General features: G+C 48.2%; 2 protein-coding genes across 22 annotated transcripts in view; one reads left to right on the top strand and one right to left on the bottom strand.

Annotated features, from left to right (window-relative positions):
• LOC102087877 (tetraspanin-15) overlaps positions 1-22,520 on the bottom strand; it is an 84,345-nt gene that overhangs the window by 55,254 nt on the left and 6,571 nt on the right. For 5 of the 21 annotated variants that reach the window (XM_065040669.1, XM_065040654.1, XM_065040671.1 and 2 more), the window contains exon 1: positions 1,735-2,484. The exons of 11 other annotated variants lie outside the window; for them this stretch is intronic. The gene's annotated coding sequence lies outside the window, so the exon portion shown is untranslated. Of the gene's footprint in view, positions 1-1,734; positions 2,485-12,009; positions 12,229-13,225; positions 13,366-22,520 lie in introns of those variants that run through there. 5 more of the 21 variants (XM_065040651.1, XM_065040652.1, XM_065040658.1 and 2 more) reach the window with 2 other exon arrangements.
• Positions 3,734-22,462, top strand: TACR1 (tachykinin receptor 1). The gene is made up of 5 exons (XM_005505248.3): positions 3,734-4,134; positions 13,233-13,427; positions 16,600-16,750; positions 17,798-17,994; positions 18,382-22,462. The coding sequence occupies exons 1-5, from the start codon at positions 3,734-3,736 to the stop codon at positions 18,671-18,673; spliced, it is 1,236 nt and encodes a 411-aa protein (XP_005505305.1). The 3' UTR covers positions 18,674-22,462.

Raw genomic sequence — 22,520 nt, 5'->3', positions numbered from 1 at the left:
GCAGCTTGGCCGCTGCTCGGTGCCCTGGAAAACGGTTTGTGCGGCTCCTCGCTGTCTCTTCTGTTTGATGGATATGCCAGGGCAGATGTTCCCTTCTGGCTCCAGCTGTTTTAGGAAAAGACATTATTGCCTTACTGGCTACAAGTGCCGTACCCCAAATTTAAAGCAGAGCTTGATCCACCTGTGCTTATTTTACCCAAAAGCCACAAAACCAGCTCCCCCAGCAGCTCATGGTTTGCTCCCCAAAGGGATATTTGTTGTTCAGGAGCTGTGGCATTTTCAGGAGGTGACAAACCTCGTACCCATCACCAGCTTTGTGAAACAGGTTCCAACCCCTGGGCCAGGGTGGGTGGAGAAGCCGAAACCTCCAAAGCTGCAAAACCCCCATTTCTGATGTTTCCCCGAAGGACACAGCCAGTTTTCCTCCCAGGCGACGGCACTTGGCGTATGTTTGATGTTACGCCGGCCCCGGGGGCTCTGCTGGGAAACCTCCAGCGTCAGAGGTTCCATCCTTCCGAAAATACAACAGGAAAAGGCTCTGGCTGGCCGTTCCAAAGCCTTTCTCTGCGCTCTGGAAGGGCTGAGGATGGATGTGAAGGCATTTGAGCATCCTCAGGGAAAGGAAGGAGGGGGTTTGTTGGAATAATCTGTGTGTTCACGCTCAGAATAGCGCTGGCATCTTCAGGAACCCGCAAGCATTAATTAGTTGTCAAAAGCTCGCAATAATCTGGTTGCGCCGAGCAATAAATACATCTGTTCTCCCTCATGCAGGTTTCTGTACTAGGATTGATATTTTTTTTTGCCTAGTTAAAAGAAAACGTCCCCTTTGGGTGAAACGTCCCCCAGACCAGCGACCTGAACGTGCCGATACACACACGCCCCTTCCAGAGCCTGCGTCGCTCCAGACATCGGCTGCATTTCAATTCCTTGCACGGCAGCAGCACAAGGAAAAAAAAAATAGAAAGAAAAAAGAAAAGCAGACGGTTCTTTTCAACAGGAGCAAAGGCGTTGCCGCCTTTTTCCTAATGGGGAAACTGAGGCAGGAGGTGGGATGCGCCCTTTCTGCAGCATCCTTGGGGTGATGCTACCAGCTTGGGGCAGTTTAGGGATGGAGGAAACAGGAAAGGGTTTGCTGGGGTGGGAAAGGGTTTTACTGGGGTGGGAAAGGGTTTGCTGGAGTGCAAAAGGCGTTTACTGGGGTGGGAAAGGGCTTACTGGGGTGGGAAAGGGCTTACTGGGGTGGGAAAGGGCTTACTGGGGTGGGAAAGGGCTTACTGGGGTGGGAAAGGGTTTGCTGAGGTGGGAAAGGGTTTGCTGAGGTGGGAAAGGGTTTACCGGGGTGGGAAAAGGTTTACCGGGGTGAGAAGGGATTTACTGGGGTGGGAAAGGGTTTATTAGGGTGGGAAAGGGTTTGCTAGGGTGGGAAAGGGTTTGCTGGGGGGGCTGCTACCTGCTAGGGTGTCCCTTTGTGGTTCGCCCTTTGCCAAATTTATTGCAAAGCCCCAAATCAGCCTGGGGAAGGGGGGGGGAATTGGAAATGCCCCCATCAGGAGCTTCCCCCCACTCGCCCATCCTTCCTCCTGCATTTTTAAGCAATGCTGCCATCGAGCGGTCCAGGGTAAGGGCAGAGCCCTAAGCCACCGGCCCCGACCCCTCAGAGCTCCCTGGTTAAAATATATCTCCCCCTACACCCAACCCAGCTTTAAAAAGCTCAGTCTCACTCCAACAACTGACCTGGTGGTGGAGTTTAAAGATTTCCAGCCCGAGGCCCGGCATCCTCCCTTTGTGAGGTTCGGCTGCGCAATTCAAACCCAAATTTGTCCAGGTTTTCAGGGAGCTGCAGCTTTACCCCCATCTCCTCTGCCAACCATTTGGGAGGCTGCGATTTGGGAGCATCCTTTAGCAAAGCGGAGGGACACGCTCAGCTTTCCGAGGCGATTTTCCTCTTCGTTGCACTGGAATTGTGTTTCCCGATGGAAAAGCAGCTCCTCCTGGCAGGCAGCAACACAGTCGGTATTTTTTTTCCCAATAAAAACACCAGAGGAGTAAGTTAAAATCACCCCTGTCTGGTGGATATTATCAGCCTGGACTGTGGGAAGGTGCTAAATCTCTGTTTGCGGTTTAATTAGACTCCAACAGCTTATTCATGTGAGAAAAAGACTCTTTGCGGGGAAGGTTTCGCCAGCCTAACGGGACCTGCTTTGCAATTATCAGCATGTTTTAAACTCGCAGTGATTTTTTAGAGCACGTTTAGCCCCAACGCTTCCCTTAAAGGATGCAAGCGTGGCAAGATTTAGAGGGCAAAGGGGTTGGAAAAGGGGTGAGGAGGTGTGAAAATGGGGGGTGCAGGGAAACCTGGGGGTTCCACAAGCTGAGAGGAGCGGGATGGGGACGGAGGGGACCGGGGGGCGGACAGAGGGAGGGGACCGGGGGGGACAAGGGGAGGTCTCTCCGTGCCGGCTCTGCCCATCGCTCGCTGGCACCGCCCGAGCCGCTCATAAAAGCCCCGGTCGTGCCTCACCCGCCGCAGCCGGGACCGCGGCACCGGCTGCACCGCGAACCCGCTGCGGTGCCGAGCCGGGGGGATCCGCACCCCGAACTGGCTGCGCCCCGAACCGGGAGGGACCCACATCTCGAACCGGCTGCACCCCGAACCGGGAGGGACCCGCACCCCGGACCGGCTGCGCCCCGAACCGCGAGGGACCAGCACCCCAAACCGGCTGCGCCCCGAACCGGGAGGGACCTGCACCCCCAACAGGCTGCACCCCAAAACGGGAGGGATCCGCATTCCACCTCCCATTCCAGCTCTGAACTGGGAGGCACCTGCATCCCGAACCGGGAAGAATCTGCATCCCTCTCTGGTTCTGAACTGGGAGGAATTCACATCCTGAAACAACTGCACGTTGAATTGGGAAGGACCTGCATCCCGAACCGGTTGTGAACTGGAAGGGACCTGTATCCCGAACTGGGAGGGACCTGCATCCCGTATCCTGCTCCAGTGCTGAATCGAGAGGGATCCGCATCCTGCTCCAGTCCTGAACTGGGCAGGACCTGCATCCCAAACTGGCTGTACCCTGAATCGGGAGGAATCTGCACCCCAAACCAGCTGTGAATCCCGGTCCAGCTGTACCTGAACCAGCTGTGCACCCCAGTCCAGCTGTGCCCAAACCAGGAGGGACCTGTGCCCTGAACCAGCTGTAAATCCCAGTCCAGCTGTGCCCAAATCAGGGGGGACCTGCACCCTTAACCAGCTATGGACCCCAAACCAGCTGTCCCCTGAATTGGGAGATACTTGCATCGCGAACCAACCGTGCACCCCAGTCCAGCTGTGCCCAAAATAGGAGGGATCCGTACCGTGAACCAGCCATACACCCCAAAATGACCACACCCCAAACCAGAGGGGTCCTGCACTCCAAACTGGCTGCACCCTGAACCAGAAGAGACGTACGCCCCAAACCAGCTGTCCCCCAAACTGGGAGGCACCTACACCCAAAACCAGCCACGCACCCCAAAAAGGCTGCCCAGGCGGGCCCCGCACCCTGAACTAGCCGTGCACCCCAAACTGGGAGGCACCTGCACCCTAAACCAGTCACACACCCCCAAAAAGGCTGCACCCTGAAGTAGGAGGGATCCGCACCCCAAGCCTCTTGCACCCTGATCCTGCTGCACCCCAAACCAGCAGAACCTGCGCCCCAAAACACTGGTGTGCTGGGCCTGGCCGCGTCCTGGGGCGATGGAGAACGTTCCGCCGCTGGAAGCGGAGCTGGAGCAGCAGTGGTTGCTCAACACCTCCCTCAACGAGTCCTTCTCGAACCAGTTCGTGCAGCCGCCGTGGCAGGTTGCCCTGTGGGCCGTCGCCTATGCCCTCATCGTGGTGGTGTCGGTGGTGGGGAACGTGGTGGTGATGTGGATCATCCTGGCTCACAAAAGGATGCGAACCGTCACTAACTACTTCTTGGTGAACCTGGCGTTCGCCGAAGCCTCCATGTCGGCTTTCAACACGGTGGTGAACTTCACCTACGCTGTCCACAACGAGTGGTACTACGGGCTGCTCTACTGCAAGTTTCACAACTTCTTCCCCATCGCCGCCGTCTTCGCCAGCATCTACTCCATGACAGCCATCGCCCTGGACAGGTGAGCTCTGAGCATCAAATCCCAAACCCTCCCCGGTACTTGGGGGCTGCGCTCAGCTCCATCTGCTCTCTGGTTATGGGAGAATGTTGCAATTAAAATAAAACTGATTTTGGTAAAAGAGGGGTAGAAAGAATCCCTCTCCCCTCCCTGCTTGCAGGTGGTTTGGGGAATGGTTTGTCTGCTCTGTAAAGGAGCTCAAGAAAATGCTTTGTAAGCCCCGTGTGCGTCGGTAGTGTGTGCTGGGTGTGCGGTGTCGCCGTTCTCTCCCTTCCTTTCCTAACCTCCTTGTGGAAAACTTAGCACAAAATGGCATCATCTCATGCCATAAAATACGTGCTTGCATTGGACGCACCTCCGCTGTGCTGCAGGATCGTTTCTTGTTGCTTGATCTGGGTTGGAAAGCATCTAAGGAGCCTTGGAGAGAAGGCTGGGCTTGGGGAAAACATCTCGCCTTGGCGGGTGGATGTTGTTCTGTGTCACCATTCTCCCCCAAGCAAACCCACCTTGATTTTATCAGGCCCTTGGGAGAGCTGGGTGCCAGGAATTTCTCTTATTTAGCTGCAGCCAGCACAGCTTAGTTTCTTTTCATTGCCTGGTAGAACAAGATCCCACTTGCCTCTTGCCACGATCCAAAGTTTGGCCAGTGCTTGGTGCGATGGCACAGGGGACGCTGCCCATGTCACCACAGAGATGAGCCACAAAACATCCACGCACCCATCACCTCCTCTGCGCAGCTCCCTCTTCTCTCCCCTCCGAGAAATCTTTTATTCCATGGCATTTTCACACCAGCGCTAATCAAGGCTCTCGAGCCGCTTTGCAATTCCCTCTCGAGTAGCAGCGTTTTGAGCGCAACAGATTTTCCAGCGTAACATATTTCTCCAGCTCTGCGACACCTTTTTTTGATCCTTTTTCCCAAGGAATAAAAGACATTTTGGCTGGGGATACACGTGCTGGGGGGGGGAAGATTTGCATTGCCGTATGCCGGCGCATTTGGAGCCGATGTCAAAGCGCCGCACAAACTGGCAGAGATATTTCCCTGCGAGAAATTATAGCGTTGTCACAACTCGGGCGCTGACAGCTCAGGAAACGGAGCCAGAAAGGGAGGATGCTCTGCCTTAAAAACAAGCTCAGGTTCTCGGTTCGCTCTGGAGCGGTTACAAGACCCTCTGCCCAAAATAAATCAGACATAGGCAACTTTTCATATCAGAGATAAGAGAAGAATTAAGGCAATAATAAATAACAACAGGAATAGTACCAGCGTGGCTCTGTTCCTACCCCAGGAACGTCTTAAAGATGTTTGGGATCAGCCAGCAAAGCCTCTTTCAGGTTCTGATGATTCTATTTTAGAGATGACTTTATTTTAACAGTTCGGGTTTCAGCCTTCACTCCACACCCTGGAATAACCACAAAAGCAAAGCTGGAACAGCCTGTGTAAAACAGGCAGCAAAGGGAGCCCGAGGCTGAATTTTAGGGGAGAAATTGGCATTTTCAGCTTTCTTCTTGCATCTGCAAACCCCATGACAGAGGTTTGGTTTTCCCATGGCTGTAAAACCTGTGTGTGCTCGAGAAATACCCAAAAAAAGCTGCAGCTTTGCTGTGCAAACACCTGCTGCATTTCTTAACCCCAAATTCCCAGCAAATTGGGAGACTGGGAAGGTGAAGGCAGCAAAGTCCATTCTATGCCGCCTCAGGCAAGCAGCATGCAACATTATCTACAAAATCGCTTGTTTTCCTGTGCACCAGACCTGACAATAGGGACTTAAACACATAAAATGCAGGAACTTGTTCCAGGAGCCTAAAAGGGAAGAATTTGTTCTGGCAAAGCAGCAAAATCCATGTGAGGACAAGGAAATACCTGAATTTGGAGCAGCAGAGCCAGGTAGGCTCAGGAAAATGAGTTATTCACAGGCAGGATGTATCTGAAATTAAACGTGACTGCAGATTGTTTTTCATCAAAAAGCAGAAAAGCAGAATAGATTGTGCCTCGTGTTCGCAAACTGTATTAAACCATCTATCGGAGCGGTTGGATTCGGGGGCTCGGAGGAGCCTCATTCTGCAGATCGCTCCCCTAAATCAATCCCGCTTTGCTCTCTACAAGCAATTTCCAGAACATCCTCGATGGAGGGTACGAAAGTGCCTTGGAAAGACCCGGCACAGCCGTAAAAAGAGGCGTTGAGAGAAGTGGGGCCACGGGTTTGATCCCCCCAATGGCTTTTTTTGCAGGAGTCACTGTGGGTTTGTGCAAGAAGGAAAAAGCTTTTGCTTGAGCGCTCTTGCACCGGAATCTACTTCACCCTGGGCACAAGCAGTGAAGAAATAAGTTAATCCTATAAGGACTGTTATTCCGAAGCTGACAACAATAGCAGGAAATTCAGGAGTCCAGGCTGGCAGCTGGTACAGTCTGTGCAGGAAAAGCCACGATGCTGCTGCTCAGCATCCTGCAAAAGTGGGGCCCAAATGGGTCACTTTGGTGCTATAAAATTCACCGTATCCGCTGTTTTGGGGTATATTGGTGCCAGAGCATATCATATATCCCCTTCCGGCTTCAAACTCTCCTTGGGAATTAAATCACTTGAAAGAGAGACAGAAAATCCTGGTTTTTTCCCAATCTTCCAGCAAAAGTGAGAGCCCGGCAGTGCCCAGGGTGAGTTTGAGCTAATTTGCAGCCACACTTAAATAAAATGTTTTAAAAAGCCAAAATTCTGGACATCACTATGTTGCAATATCTACAACACATGGGATGGAGCATCGTTAGCTAAACTGTTGATGTTTTCTCACCCCTTGGGATCTGGATTAACTTCTGAGCATCGTCAGCAAAGATCCGATGGGGGAATGAGTTCGTGATGATGAACGATCAGGAACGCAGCCGAAGGTGAAAATCCTGGATTACTCGCAGAATCAGATCTCAAAATTCCAGTGAGCTAAGCCGAAAACACCACAGACCGAACAAATTATGGTGAGAAGGGTGAGAGTCCTGTCACAAGACAAACTGTGCAGACTTGGGTTATTTAACACAAAGTGATTTCCCTTTTTCTGCAAAGTGTCTTGTGCATTAAAACAGCTATAAATATGACATATAGTGGCACTGACCTGCAGCTCCTACACCAATTTGCTGGGTTTGCACATTAAAATACCCCTCTCCGACCTCCACCAATGCAGCGCTGGGCAATCAAACCTTTATATCCCTTATATTTCCCTTTTTGATTTCCAAATGAGTTGGCAAATTATATGAGGTGTCTCAAGATTCATCAATTTGCCAGCAGGAGCTGCAGAAAACCCATCCAATCCGCCAACTTCCATTCACCACCGAGGCTCCGAAAATTGCAAAGGTGCAGCCGAGACCTGGTAATATCTCCCCAAGCCCATATTATTTGCAGCGGAAAAACTGGCTCGGAAAATTATTTACTGCTTGCAAGCTTGAACTCCCAGGTTGGACGAAACAGCTGAATATCAGGAATATATTCATCAGCTCAGCGACCTCAGGCCTTCCCCAAGAGGTGATTACTGCAATAAGAAACCCTCCGGAGAGGACAAATTACAGCAGCACACAGACAGATTAATTAGTCATTTACACCCTAATATAGCACTAGGGTTGGGTTTTTTTTTTTAAATCTTGACTTAATGGACTTCTGAGGTTTGCAGAGCAGGACTTTGCGCCCAGCGCTGTGTAATCGTGGGATGGAATTTGGAAGAGGAAAGAGCAAGAGGGAAGGGAAAAGAATCTGAGTTTAGAGCCAGCTTTTTGTCTTCCTGAAAAATCCAGCATTGCCAAATAACAAAAAACCCTCCAAAGGTGCTGGATCCGCAGCACGGAGCTGGCTCAGAACATCCATTTCCCAGTTTGGGGATGGCCAAGGGAACGCCGTGGTGAGGCCTCGCTCATCAAGGCTGGTTTATGCCCCAGCTCCCAGCAATAGTCCCTGATCTGATGGGGATTAACCAGAATTAATCCCCCTCAATACCTACCAGATATTAATTCAGGCTGTCAAAAAATAAACTACATCTTTGCCCACACTTTTGGGGTGATCGTGGTGCTCACCTGCAGGCTGGGTGCTGGCACAAGCCACGATAGGAGCACGAGGGCCTCTGGTGAGATATTTGCTTTATCCCATAATTTTCTTAATTTATTCCTTCATTTCTTCTTAATTTCTTAACAGTCCAGTGGGAACCACTCATGTGCCAGGTCTCCTGGGTCACCAGCCCTGTATTTAATGTTACTTTGTTCTCCAGCTACAAACCAGTGCCAGGACTAACTGGTTGATAAGGTTGTATAGATGATGCCTCACATAACATCCGCAGAGTGTTGCAGCGGGGCTGGGTTGTGCTTCGGGTTCTCCTCTCCCATCCCACCCCGGTGCTGCGGTTTTATCCCATTTCACCTGCATCTGGGCTTTTAAAACCCAGCGTGCCATGGTGTTTGCCATTCAGGGGAGTTTGCAAAGCTGTTGGCGCAACTCAGGTCGCTGTTCGGTGACAGTGACATGTCCCTTTTGATCACGCTCAAGGGAAATAGCGCCCTGCTTTCAAAAAGAGAGATGCTGGTGAGAAACCTGCAGCCTCCTGCTTGACAAAGACACTTCATCAGGCATCGAGCATCACTCGGGTCTCGCTGTACGTCCCACAGGTTGGATGGGCGCTGGTTTATGTCAAAGTGATAAACAGAAGGACGTGGCTGCTCGCAGTGGCTTCGTCCCCCACGTTATTTCGAGCACACGGGGCTCTCAACCATCGCTCAGATATGAGGAATTTGGGACCGGCGTGATGCGGCCAAGCGTTGCTTTGCAAACCTGCTCGAGTGATGGTATTTTTGCACCCACATGGCTGCGATGTAATCCTCGCAGAAAGCAAAAAGGCAGGTTTTATTCTGTGAAGAAGCTGTTTGGCTTTTACATAGGAAGGACCCAAAGCGGTGCTGGAGGTATCTGACCCACCTCAATCCGGCATCTGCTCCCATTTGGTTGCAAATTCCCCCAGGGCTGACTCTGCGCTCTCTGCTCAGGATGGGTAATTGTGCAAAATACCAACTCTGCAGCCTCTTTCTTACTCATCTCTTATCTGTCACATCCTTATTACTTAATGAAGCAGATAAGGAAACCCTGGCATGAAAAAAGCTTCATAAATTTTTGCTATTGTATTAATCTCATCTCCATGAGGGTGGAAACAATTGGGTAATGTTAGTGAGCCAGGCAGACTCCAGATCTCCAGACACAATTAATAAATGGCTCCGCTGCCTCGAATGCAATATCTATTTAATAACCGATAGGCTCGGAGCTACCCTGCTACAACATTGTACTTAAATACTATTGCATCGTCATGGTAACACCCCCCCAAACCGCAATAAAATATTAAAACAACAGCAAACGTCATCAAATGGCGCCTGGTGGAAAGGTGAGTGTTTTAGTGCCTAAATCATTAAATATGGGGGATTTAAAACGTTAAACATGGTGGGAAAGGTACAAAGAAAATGCAGCCGCGAGGACACCGGGTCTCTCCTGAGTTTGCAAATCGTAATTTGTGCTTAAATGTGGCATTGCCATCGCTTTAGAGAGAAACTGCACGTAATTTTACTTTGAGGAATAGTATCATTAGGTCTGCACAACTTAACACCTGCGGGTAAATGGCCCCATGAACAAAACCTTTCCCTAATGCAGGAAATTCGCTCATAAATCTGCAACCAAGAGCCAGTTCCCTATGAAAAATGAGGACTCGAAGCCCCGTGGTGGTTTGTCACCTGCTGCAGGATGCTCAGGCTCCTCTTCCTCACATCCCAGCAAACCCCAACAGCCCATTTTATCACAGATGGGGAAAACCACTACAAACCAACCAACCAACCTAATAGGACACAGAGAGGCACTTTGCAAGGAGAAATACGAGCTAATAAACTCATTAATAATAAACTCATTTGGTTATTTTCCCTGAGAAGCAAAGTCATGATTGACACATAGTTTTTCTTGCCGGATAAGACGTGATTGATGGAGGTTTTGCTACTGCACCGACCACTGCCTTGCCTGGAGATCAAACCTACGTGGAGGGGAGAAAACAACCCAGGGGGTGCTTTTCTGCTTTGCGTTCGGTTGCTCGGAATGAAGATTTTATTTTAGGGGAAACAAAATGCCACCGTAGAAACACACCATGGGGAGTTGTTGGCTTAAAGATGAGCAGAATTGCAAGAAAACAAACTGGCTTTTGGGGATATGTGGTCTGGATGGAAAAAAAAGACCTAAAAATTCAAAGACAGGAATAGACACAAACCTATTGGGTAGAGAAACATGGGAAGTCTGATCAGTCTGCAATGAAAAGAGAATTATTTGAGAAAAATAAGGTGGCCACAAAACCATATTCTCTGCTCTCCCCCCTCTCTCTGGTTTGATTTCGCATCAAACGTTCTTGCCAAGCAGAGGAAAAAAGGAAAAGAAAAAATAAAGGAAGCAGTTATTAAAATGTTACGACAATTTTCTGCTTAGCGATACAATTATTATATCATTATACAATATTTTAATTTGAAATAATGGTCTAATTATTTTCAGGATGTTTGTACATTTCCATCTATCTCCAGGTTTTCCTACGGTCTCTAATACCAGCTCAGACCCTTTTCATGACATTTTTTCTCTTCCCCATCCGAGCCCCTGTCTGGGAGAACTGTTAATATTCCCCTTTTAACCTGACTTCTGGTTGAACTCAGAGCACCCCCAAATATTTCAGAGGTCGCTCAGGACCTACAGTTTGGAAAACGCTGCCAAAAAATAGGATTTGGGGACAGTTTTCCTTAAAGTGCCACTAGTTTGTTCCCTCCTGACCCCTCTCCTTGCAACACCAGCACGGTCGGATGGATTTTCCCGTCTCTTTTCTTCCACGAAACGGAGCTGCAAACAAGGCGATGGTGGTTGGAAAGGCCTCTAGGTGACGTTCTTGGGGTTTAGTTCATCGTTACAACCATCATTTGGATGTTTTATCAACCACAATGGCTTCTATTGACGCAAAGTGCTTCAAAGTGATGAGGAAATCCTCCAAAATGCAGCAGCAGAAATAAAGATGGAGATGCAAAAGCATTTCTGGTTCTTGTAACCAAGTGCTGGCTTTGCTTTCTCAGCCTCAGATGTTTCTCCAAGTGAATATTTCACCAGAAACAACCCAACTTTGGTGGAAATCCCTCACTTTCCACCCATTGAATGCTTGAGCTTGAACCATCAGGTTGAGCACCAGCAGCAAACTTGGGCACATTGCCTTTTTGCTGCTTGGGAGCAAAAACCCAGGGAAACCTGCTCGGAACCCCATAATAAAACCCACCTGAACCTCATCCAGCTCTGCAAACAAGGGGCTGAGCCAACACCAGGCATTAGAGGATGAGGAAGAGGAAGGAGACAAGTCCTTGCAGGGTCCCATGAAGCCAATCACAATGATGAAGAAATTAAAAATACCGACGCAGAAACCATGAGACCTTGATGCATCCCCAGCACCAAAATCCATTGCCTTGGTTCTTTCTAACCAGCTTCAAGTACCAAATAGATTTAAGGGATAATTATCAGGTGGATTAGGGGGATTTTCAGCTGCAAAATTGAGAAGGTTTGGTACCCAGGGACAGAGGAAGAGATGACAGCAGTAAATCCCACGTATTATATTTATATATTAATCCCTACATCTTTGTCCCCGCCAGTGGTCACTCAAAAATGCAACACAAGGAGTATTTGCTGTCTAGGAAAAAATTAAAAGCAAAAACTGTCCATTCTCTGAAAGGACAAGGGATGAAGGGAGAAATCAAGGAGGCTGCAAAGGCCTCGGGCAATAACACACAGAGCAATGCGATGTTTCTCCTCTTCCCGAAGCTTGACGCGGAGCAGAGGGGAAATAAGATAAAACAATTGGTGACGTACTCACTTAATCCTTACAGCGCTGCTGGCTGCTGCCAGCTCTGCAAAACCAGATTTGCAGAGGGATAAATTCAATCGGCCTCATCGCCGCGGGAGCTTTCCTTGCGCATGACGAGTGATGTTCGGGGAAAAGAGCCCTGGAGCGGTGCAGATATCGGTGATATCGCAGGTCACCCATCCCACGCTGGTGCAAAACTCTTCCTTTTGGTTCTCCCATAACACTGATCTACCAGAGAGAGGTGATTTTATAGAAGGTGCTGCTAAACAGGGCTGGATTTGTACAAGTTATTTTCTGCAGATGCTGGTTGTGTTAGTGAAGCTGTTTTTCAGCTATGAGTCTCCAGCAAGATTAAAATAAAGTAAATTCAAGTTATAAGCTGCAAGAGAATTAGAGTATCAGCTGGGGAATCCTACAGAAAGGGATTATTTGATGCTGTTTGCTTGTGTGAACTAACTAGTCTGTAGAGAAAAGAAGCGTCAGCTCCAGATTCTTGGATAGAGCAGAGGCATCAAACTCATTTTCACGGGGGGCCACATCAACCTCGTGGACTAGTGACATTCATACAGTCCTAAAATTACATCTGACCCATGTGGCCCCTGGTGAAAATCAGTTTGACACCCCTGAGATAAAATAACTCTTAATTTCAGTTACACTAATTCCCACTATGTGGGAAAAATTCCTCAGTGAATTGAAATGCTATGAAGACTTTATAAAATCGCTTCCTTCCTACCTGCTATTCTGCAGCAAAATTGCTGTCCTTTGTTCCTGTAGACACCTCAAATACTTTTAAAACCTGTTAGATAAGTATTTAAGATATAAATTGCTACATGCTACTGTATTAGCTTTGTAAAACCTTGATTCTATATCACTTTTGTTCAGGCTTCAAAGGGCTAAATAAGAATACATGATTGGGGCCTAACATCGTCGAAGTTACTTTATTGAATACTCAAAGTTTGTGATTTCTATTAATAATCCACCTTCTTCTTGTTTCTATTGTGCGCAATTAAATTAAATATTGTGTGCGATTAAATAAAAAGTAACTGGTCAGAGCATAAATCTGTATTTTCTGCTTAATCTCTTTTTGGAAGCATCTCACTCTTTTAGATTGAGATGCTGCATTAAAAGGGTGTCAAAAGTACAACCCCCGTGCGACAGAGACCTAAAAAAAGCCCCAAAAGCTGCAACATCAGGACTTTCCAGGCTTAATTTGTCCTCTTCTCACCTCGCAGGTACATGGCAATCATCCACCCGCTGCAACCCCGGCTCTCGGCCACCGCCACCAAGGTTGTCATCGGTGTCATCTGGGTCCTGGCGTTCCTGCTGGCGTCCCCTCAGGGTTACTACTCGGTGACGGAGGAGCTGCCGGGCCGGCTGGTGTGTCTGGTGGAGTGGCCGGAGCACAGTGAGAACGTGTACGGAAAAACGTGAGTTCGGCTCTTTCAGCAGTGGGGACAATCACCAGATAGAAGGAAGAAATACATATATATAAAAAAAGGGAGCAGGGAAGGATGTGAACAGCTCAAAGCTCCTTGGGATGGGGAAATCCCCCTCCTCCCCTAGTAACGGTCAGTGTTACAGACTCAACGGTAAATAAAAATCTCCATCCGTATCATCTTGGGGCACATTAAGGTTAATTTAGGTGAGTTTAGTGCTGTTTGTGGCCCAAACGTCGCCCCACACTGTGCTCCCTGCACTTCTTGGATGCTCATCTTGGAGCAAAACTCATGTAAAAACAGCTATATTCTGGCCATGAGCATTGCCCCCAGGGTTTTACTTTTACACAAGGGTTTTTGCAGCACCTCTCCTGCAACTCATATCTCTAACGGCTTCCAGGGACAAGAGTTATTCCTGTAAGAGGTAAATAGGGTTTTACTGGGGACATCTTGGCCAGGTAATAATAGAAAAACAAACAGTTTAGGATTTACCGAGTCCAAAAGCCCTAAAATTCACTCAACTGCTTAAAAATCAAGCTACAAAAAGAGGTTCTGTGGCATCAGCTCAGGCTGGGAGGGCTCAGCAGGAATCTCTTTCCTTCTCGTTAAGGTGCCGGCTAATTAAATCTGGCATTTCCAAAGGGTCCGGGCAACCCCGCTGGTCTGCTAGCCCAGCCATCCTCTGCTTTTTAAAGTCCACAAGTCATGCAGTGAGTTAAAGGTCATGAGTTAAAGGAAAAAAGAGGGAAAAATAAAAACGAAAAGGCATTTGTGATCTCCGGTCCTGTGGAGCAATGAATTAGCGCTGTGAAATGGTGCCGGAGCCAAAGCGGGGGACACACATGCACAAAGAGAGGTTTAAAACCAACCTGAGCTTGGCCAAAGCCTCTCCGCAAGAAAAACGAGATGAGTTTGCTGGACGGTATCATTTATCTTCTTATTTATTTGCATTGCAAAACAAAGATGGTAAGAACCATGCTGGGGCTGGCTCAGCTGATCTCCAGAGGTGTTTTCCAACCTTAATTATTCTGGGTCACCGTGATAAATACGACCAGCATGACAAAATCCCACTGGCTTAGCGCACGCAGACAGGACAGTGATGATTTAAAGCCTGAGCATTTGCAGACAGATGAGGGCAGGAAAGCAGATACTAAACAGAAGGTTTTACGCAGCCAAACCCCAAATATTTTGCGTGGATTGAAAATAACTTGCAGCTCAGCAGCATCTCTCTAAAGCACATGAACCCCCTTACACAGCGCAGAGCCTGAGATGTTACTTTACTGCCCCAAAATAACTTGGCAGGGACAGGTGGTTGAGCCGCTGCCAAACACCCTCCCTTGCGCACGTGGCCTTGGCGTTATTTAAGAAATCTGGCCTGTTTGCAATGCCGTGATGAAAAATAACAGGTTTTTTGGTTCATAGTGAAAATAGGGGATTTCTGCCAAAGTCAGGGAGTCCTTTCTCTTGGTAAATGGAATCTCTGGGAGATACCGGCCCATGGCGAGCATCTGAGCTTTGCAAAGCCAAAGAGATGGCAGCCCCAGTGTCGCTGCCCATCACTCCTACGGGCTCCTCCACCCTCTACAAGACCCTAAACCCCACGCTAAAGAGCTTTAAATTACAAACCTCAGGTTTCTCTACATGCTCTGATCCTGCAGTTCTCATGGATGGTTTCACATAGAGACAGGTTTTCAGTGCTCAGGGTCCAAGAAAAATGTCACGGGGGTCTTTGGAAATCCCTGTCCTTACCATGCCCAGGCGGCTCTGAAAATATGGGTCTGTGGTGGTTACGTTATCGAACAGCCTCTCCAGGGCATCACTGCATCTCTCTCAGCTGTTTGCAGCTGGTTTAAGACCCTGCATTACATGGGAACCACAACGAAACCTTCATCAGGGAGCCACAGAGACGCCTCTTTAATTAGCAAAATAGAAAACAGCCCTACAAAATCCAGCTCAAATGCTATTAGCGCTGGGTGAAGAGGAGGCCAAATGAGATTGCGGGTCCAGAAGGAGGAGGAGATGGCATGGCAGTGCAGGGCTGACCCTGTCGTTACGTTTTAGAGAGATTATTCAATCAAAGCACCCAGGAGGATGAGCAAATTCAAGAGCAGAGGGTGGCCAAGGGCCTGAACCACCTTGAACAGATGCAGGACCTTGCACTCGAGCTGGGCACACACCCCAAAACCACAGGCAAAGACCCTAAAACTGTCAGGAGAAAATTAGCTCCGGATCTGGTGGCTTTACAAAGCAGCACCACGCGAGGCAGTGGCATTTCTGTTCCACTATCGCTCATCTTTCTGCAGGGGAAAGGTTCTTTTACAAACAATGACAGTAGGAAGGATCCTGAAAGGTCAAACAGTCCATCCCCATCCTGTTTGTTAGAAACAACATTATTTTTTTCCCTTTTAAACCAACTCCTATTTAACATAAATCTTCTACTGAATGCACTACAATCTCAGCGGCTATTACAACCTACTGACTTAATAAAACAGCCTCAAGCCTGAGCTAACAACTCCATCCAGACCCTCTCATTCCATCTTGGACTTATTTATACTTGTTATAAACAGACGCAAAGATCGTGGAAAACTGACCCAGATGCTGAATTCACTGAAAAGTTGTAATAAACCTTCACGGCAAAGGTTTAGACTGCAGTTTTTGGTTATGCCTCGTGCCACCTGAGCCCAGCTTAACTGCTGGTGGACCAGGATTTATGGAAACTGCATCCAAGACCCAGCATTTGCCCCACAGGCAAAGCCTTTATTTCTTCAGCTTAATGTTCCCATCCTTTATATGTCAAAAAAGCCACATTTTTCTCCTGCAAGGCTGCCAGATATAAGGTGTGATAAGAGGAAATATTTAGCTCCAGGATGATTTGGGGTGTAAATGGAGTAGAAGTGAGAGTAGAGCCACTTCAGGTCCTTGCCTTATGAAGGTAACAAAAGTTCTTCACTGGTCTCTACCTCCCATCCATGGAAGATGCCAGGGTGCCGAACACTGAAGCAGAGCCTTGGAAAAGATTGGGGTGAAAACAGGGAGTCCTGCCCAGCCTGAGCTCTGCAGGAATTATGCCAAATTCACTTTGTCCTGGGAAGCACTTGGCCTTCCAGCTCAAGCTTCTACCAAATCAGTAGAGGACACATTCAACAACCATCATTTTTTACAGGTATCACTTCTGCATGACCATCCTGATTTACTTCTTGCCACTCCTGGTGATTGGATGTGCCTACACCGTAGTCGGCATCACCCTTTGGGCGAGCGAGATACCAGGTGACTCCTCCGACCGCTACCATGAGCAGGTCTCAGCCAAGCGGAAGGTAAGGAGTTCCGAGCATCATTCACACCCAACCCCAACTAACCACAGCCAAAAATACCTCGTTGAGGGGTAGAAACATGTCAGGACTTGTTGTGTGGTCATTGCTAATGGAGCAGAGTGTCCTTTATGAACACGCATGGTTTACACAAGGTGTTGACCAATTGCGATCGCTGCAGCCAAGTCTATCACCGACTGAGATATTAAAAAGCAGGTTTTCTTGGTTTGTGAGTAGCCAAGTCCAGCCCTGCCTCATTCCTGGTTAGAACACCTATTTGTACAAGGAAGCCATCGTCTATGCATTCCCAAAATTTGATGGATGACATGTGGGCTGTATTGTTCTTCCAGCAAATGTCTGGGTAGTTGAAGTCACCTAGCAGAACTAGGTTCTAGGGACCCAAAGCTTGCTTTAGTGACTCAAATATCGCTTTGTCAGCCTTACTGCGTTGGTTTGGAGATCAGTAGCAGACACCTACTGTAGAATTTCCCTTGGATCTAGACCCAGACACATTCTATAGGGCTTCCACAATCACTGTAGTTGGCTTCTATACATTCCAGATTCTCCTTAACATAAAGCACAACTCCTCCTCCTCTTCCCTGCCTGTCCTTACAAAGCAGTTTATAACCATTTGAAATCCATGTGAGTTGTCCCACCATGTTTCAGTTATTTGTATGATATCATAACTGTCTGACTGTGCATGGAGCTCCAGTTCCTCCTGTTTGTGCCCCAGGCTGCGTGCCCTGGTACACACACTTCGGGTGGTTGGTCTTCTGCTTTTCCTCTTGGGAGGCAGCTAAGGAACATTTGTCACTGCTCTGGTTGGCCTGGCTTATTCCCCAGTTGGCTGCAATGTCATGAGCGCTACTACTTTGATCCTTGGCCTCTGAGTCCTTCAGTTTAAAGCTCACCTCACCAAGACAGCCAGCCTGCTGCCAAAGATTCCCTTGCCTCTTCATGGTTGGAAAGGTCTCCAAGGCAGAAAGAGGTGGCCCCTTGTGGAGGGTGGGATGTCCAACGGGTAGTTCTGCTTCCCCTCTCTTCTCCTTGCAGGTGGTGAAGATGATGATCATCGTGGTGTGCACGTTCGCACTGTGCTGGCTGCCCTACCACATCTACTTCACCCTGCAGTATTTCAACCCTGAGTGGTACCTGCAGAAGTTTATCCAGCAGGTCTACCTTGCCGTCATGTGGTTGGCCATGAGCTCCACCATGTACAACCCCATCATCTACTGCTGCCTCAATGACAGGTGGGGGGGCAGGTGACGCTCAGGAGCATCTTGATGCAACACGGAGGGGAAGAGGGGAGAGATACAGATGGAGGAGAGTAGGGATGGAGAGTTTTTCCAGGGTGATTCTGTCCCACCCTCTGCCAGGAGATGCTTCCTGCAGATGCAGGGACAACACAATAAAATAAGTCTTTCCTAAAGCCCCTGTGGGTTTGAGGGCAGGTATCAAACAGTCCCAACTCCTCATTAGGATTTATCAGCTTTTTTTTTCCTCTCCTTAGTGAAAAATACTGATTTTGTTGTTGCTTAGCAGCATCTTAGCTCTGTCTTCCCCCTTCTAGCAAGGTCCTTTTGCCACCTCCACGTCCCTCACCTCTGCCTTTCCCCTTCTCTTCCATCCCCACCCAGGTTTCGTGTGGGGTTCAAACACGCGTTTCGATGGTGCCCGTTCATCAGCGCTGGTGAGTACGAGGGCCTGGAAATGAAGTCGGCCAGATACCTGCAGACACAGAGCAGCATGTACAAGGTCAGCCGGATCGAGACCACCGTGTCCTCGGCGGTCGGTGCAGCCGAAGAAGAGCTGGAGGAGAGCAGTAAGGCCAAGCGTCTCTCTGTGGACATGACCTCCAACGGTTCCTCCCGCAGCGACTCCAAAACGGTCTCCGAAAGCTTCAGCTTCTACTCCAACACACTCACCTAAGCTCCGTCGGCTGCTCACGAAGGTGCCACCATCCTCAGAAAGCTCCAGCGCTCAACCCACTCAGTCTCATCACTCCAGTCTGTGATGTGCTGGCTTTTTTCTGTGCTGTTTTACCATCTCTCGCTGTGCCGCTCGCTCACCGTCCTTGGGATTAGTTTCATGTGCTCCACAGTGGCTCGTGTCCCAACACAAGTGAGGTTTGGTTGGTCTCTGCCATGCTCACTGCCTGTTCAGCCCAGGATACAATGGAAAACTGGGACAGAGTTGCATTTCTCTCCTAAACTGTGAATACAACATTGGCAGGCGCTTCCCTGCTCTCTGCAAGGATCTCCCAGTCCATCCCACCTCCCAGGGAAATGAACCAGTCTTGCACTTCCCTCCTCCCACCTTTAATTCCATTTTACCTGTCGCTCTTGGTTGAACATCCAGAGGGATATCCAGTTCAAAAAAATCCAGAAAAATCGATGTTTTCAGCTTCAGGAGCTTCAATTTCTGCCCAGTCCCAGCTCATCCCCAGCACCCCAGCATCTCCGCACAATGGTTTTCTGCTGCTGCTCCACAACCCAGCTCACCTAAAACCAGGATTTCTGAACTGAGCCAGACTTCGGTTGCCATTAATTAACCATCCATGCCAAAAGCGACCACTGTGATTTCCTAAACTGCCCAAGGTGACATCTCTGCAATAGGTTTTGGAAGCCTGCGGAGGTCTGGAAAAGAGAGTGACCGCACTGAAATGTTTTTCACAACCTGGAGATGTCTGGAGCTGTGCAGACAGGATTCCGTCAGAAAAAGTTCTGCTAGCTTGCTAAGTTTGAAGGGAAAAAAGAATTTTGCAGACATTTTGATCTCAGAGGAAGGGTTGAAATTATTCACTTCCACTTTCTGGATTTTGTTTTAATCAGGGAAACTTTTTTTCTTTTCTAACCCGCTGCCTTTTGCATAAAACATCACGTTTATTATATGTACATGGATATATCTACTCTTTTTGCCCTGTTACAGTGGATAATTTTCACTGGAGCTGTTCATCCCAAGGGCTTCGTTGGTCAGCAAATGTATGAACATACACTCAGAGGAGTGTAAATAAAATAAGAAGAGGGGAAACTTGGCTTGTTGGGAACAAACCTACACGTTGGGGGGCACTTTGGGGGTGGTTTATCAATTGTTCCTTGCTGCTGGTCCTTTCTCTCCCCTTCTGGTGTAGAAATCAGACTCCTAAAATGGATTCACTGCAAGATACAAACGCTGGAGGGTTGCATGACAAGATTTACATAGAGCAAGGAAACAGCTCATTTTTTTTAAAGCAGCCAAACATCAGACCCTGCTGAGCACAAAACAGTTTCTGCAAATAAAACAGAGATGACTTTTGGAGCTTTTTGACTATTCAGCCTCCAAATTAGCTGTTGGAAGATCCAGAATACACTATTTTTTTCCTGCTTAAGCTTCCACTTCTCATCGTTTTTGTCGCCTTAAGACGTTTTCTCCCTTGGAGAAGGGGGAACACAACGAGCCTGCCTGGGGATTTGGGTTTGTACAAAATCACCAGCTCCAGGTGCCGATGGAAAGAATGGGCGATATCAAAGGGTTTATTTAACCCAAGGGTTGGACTAAGAAACTTGTCCCAACGACTCCGCAGGAGCTGTGCTGCCAATACACAAGAAGGTGCTACAAACCAGAGCCAAATTGATTCACTCCGAGCTGCCAAACCAAATTCAACATTAAAATGAAACTCCATGTCTCAAAATGGTCTAGAAAGCTGAATAAGGCAAGAAAAGATCTGCTCCACACACCCCACGCACAACAGTTTGTGTCAGGTTGTGAGTCTAACAGAAGTCAGCATTAAGAAAATAAATATGTCTATGTGTGTGTACATATATATAACCATGCTGCCTTTTTGTCCTCCGTGTTTTATGCCCTAAAGACACTGCAATTGTGAGACGTGCAGAGAAAAGACAACTGTCTTCTCGCAAGCAATCATAGGATCACAGAATCATTTCAGTTGGAACAGACCCTCAGGATCACGGAGTCCAATGCTCAGCTTGAACCATGGGATAAGCCCCAGGGTGTGCACGGAGACCTCAATTCAAACCGACAATTTACAGCCTGAAATGTTTCTTGTGCATCTCATAGAGAGCTCTCTCCTGAAATAAAGTGAGGAAAATTCCCACCTGTTACAAATAGTAACAACCACAGCTGATGGGAACATGTCAAAGGATCATTCAACAGATGGAGACTGATGCAGAAAAAACAAAATATTCTGTGTAAATGGGCACAATACCCCCAAACCTGCATTTTCCTTCCCCTAATCCAAGTGCCAAGTTATTTTATCACTGGAAGCTGGAACAGGGATGAGGCTTTTTCACATTTAAGATCTAGGCCAACCCCCAAGACGGGATGTTTGAGTCAGGTCCGTGTCCACCCACGACACGCATCGGGCAACACGAGCTGATGTCACCCCCCTAGGGACACACTGTGCATGCAAAACCCACAGAGAAGGTTTTCTTTTGAAGACTGAAAAGCCCCAAAACATGACATCCCTCACACAGCTTGGGGATGGGACATCTAACGAGGTGCTGAGTCCCATCTCCACACTATTCCTAGTTCCCAGCTGTAATACTGAGTTTTTTTCTGGTTTGTTAAGCCTGTTTGCAGACCTCTGCTTAGAAATTCAATTGCGAAGTGGGACGGCTTCTTTGCCTCTTTCCTGGCTCTCTGAAAAGCAAAAAATAGCATGTGGAGAGAATCCCTGGGCAGGTCCACACACATCCCTTCACCCAGATATTAATAACTCCCACCATCATTAAGGCAACCTGCCTAAGCCTAATTACAACACACTCTAAACCCAAATCATGAAGGGAGCTCGGAAACCCAAAGCCCAGCCTGAAGCCACATCAAAAAAAAAAAACAAAACAACAACAAAAAAAAACCCAGAAGGCCAAGCAAAATTCTGCTTGCCAGAAAAACGAGGCAGCTTTGCAGATGTGGAAGTCAAAAGCAAAGCAGCCGGTACCAGTTCCTACTGTCTGTAGTGCCTGGGACGGGATTGCTGACAGACACACAAAAGGCTGCCCGCTTGCTGCTTATCTTTATTGTTATTTTTATCTTGCTGCCCCAGCCAAGCGCACCAACGAGTACAGACGCAGAGTATCCGCTATTTACCGCATATTTCTGCAGGGCTGACAGGTTTTTATTTTTAGCTTTGCCGTGTCCCAGCCAGAACCGTGCCCAGCCCAAAAACTCCAAGTTAAAATAATAATTAAAAAAAAAAAAAAAACACACAAACATCTCTCAGGCTTCAGGTATCTGTTAATAATCTACAGAATGCACCATTCTGCCTCAAAAAACCTGTCTCCAGCTGAATCATTAAGCCAGCGGTTATAATGCAAAGTTTAACACACAAATAGGCTCTTTTTCCATGGTGTGTCCACCCAAAATACCATCTCTGCTGGCAACTAAACCGCACCCAGCAGTCAAACGCAGCAGTCACACTATCTCAGAGAAGGGACAGTGAGTCCCAAGAGCAGCTGAGAGACGAACCTCGGGTGTCTCTGCCTTCAAACTTTCCATCCCAGACAAAAAGGCTCCAGATTCTGTGCAACACGATACAGTAGGGGCCATAAGTCTGGGTTTGGTATTCGGTGCGTGGGGCAGCTGGTGGGAGCTTTGTGTGAAGTTCTTCCCATAGTAGCATGTCTGCAGAGGAAAAAAGTCCAACCCTCGTCCCCCAAAATGGTCTCTCTGATTGTCCGGTTTGTCTAAACGGATTTTTGGAAATAAATGTTTCTTTTGTGAGATCAGGCTGCAACTGGTTAATCACGAGAGGCGGCAACTGGTGGCTCGGTGAGAGTGG

The sequence above is a fragment of the Columba livia genome, chromosome 25 (assembly GCF_036013475.1).
Source record: "Columba livia isolate bColLiv1 breed racing homer chromosome 25, bColLiv1.pat.W.v2, whole genome shotgun sequence".
Classification (NCBI taxonomy): domain Eukaryota; kingdom Metazoa; phylum Chordata; class Aves; order Columbiformes; family Columbidae; genus Columba; species Columba livia.
Note: the sequence above shows the minus strand (reverse complement) of the source record. Positions and strands in the feature narration are given on the sequence as shown.

Excerpts from the sequence above, each read along its gene's own strand:
- TACR1 (XM_005505248.3), top strand. The coding sequence starts at position 3,734 with ATGGAGAACGTTCCGCCGCTGGAAGCGGAGCTGGAGCAGCAGTGGTTG. Across the intron at positions 4,135-13,232 it reads ACAGCCATCGCCCTGGACAG|GTACATGGCAATCATCCACC; the intron begins GTGAGCTCTGAG and ends CTCACCTCGCAG. Across the intron at positions 17,995-18,381 it reads TACTGCTGCCTCAATGACAG|GTTTCGTGTGGGGTTCAAAC; the intron begins GTGGGGGGGCAG and ends ATCCCCACCCAG.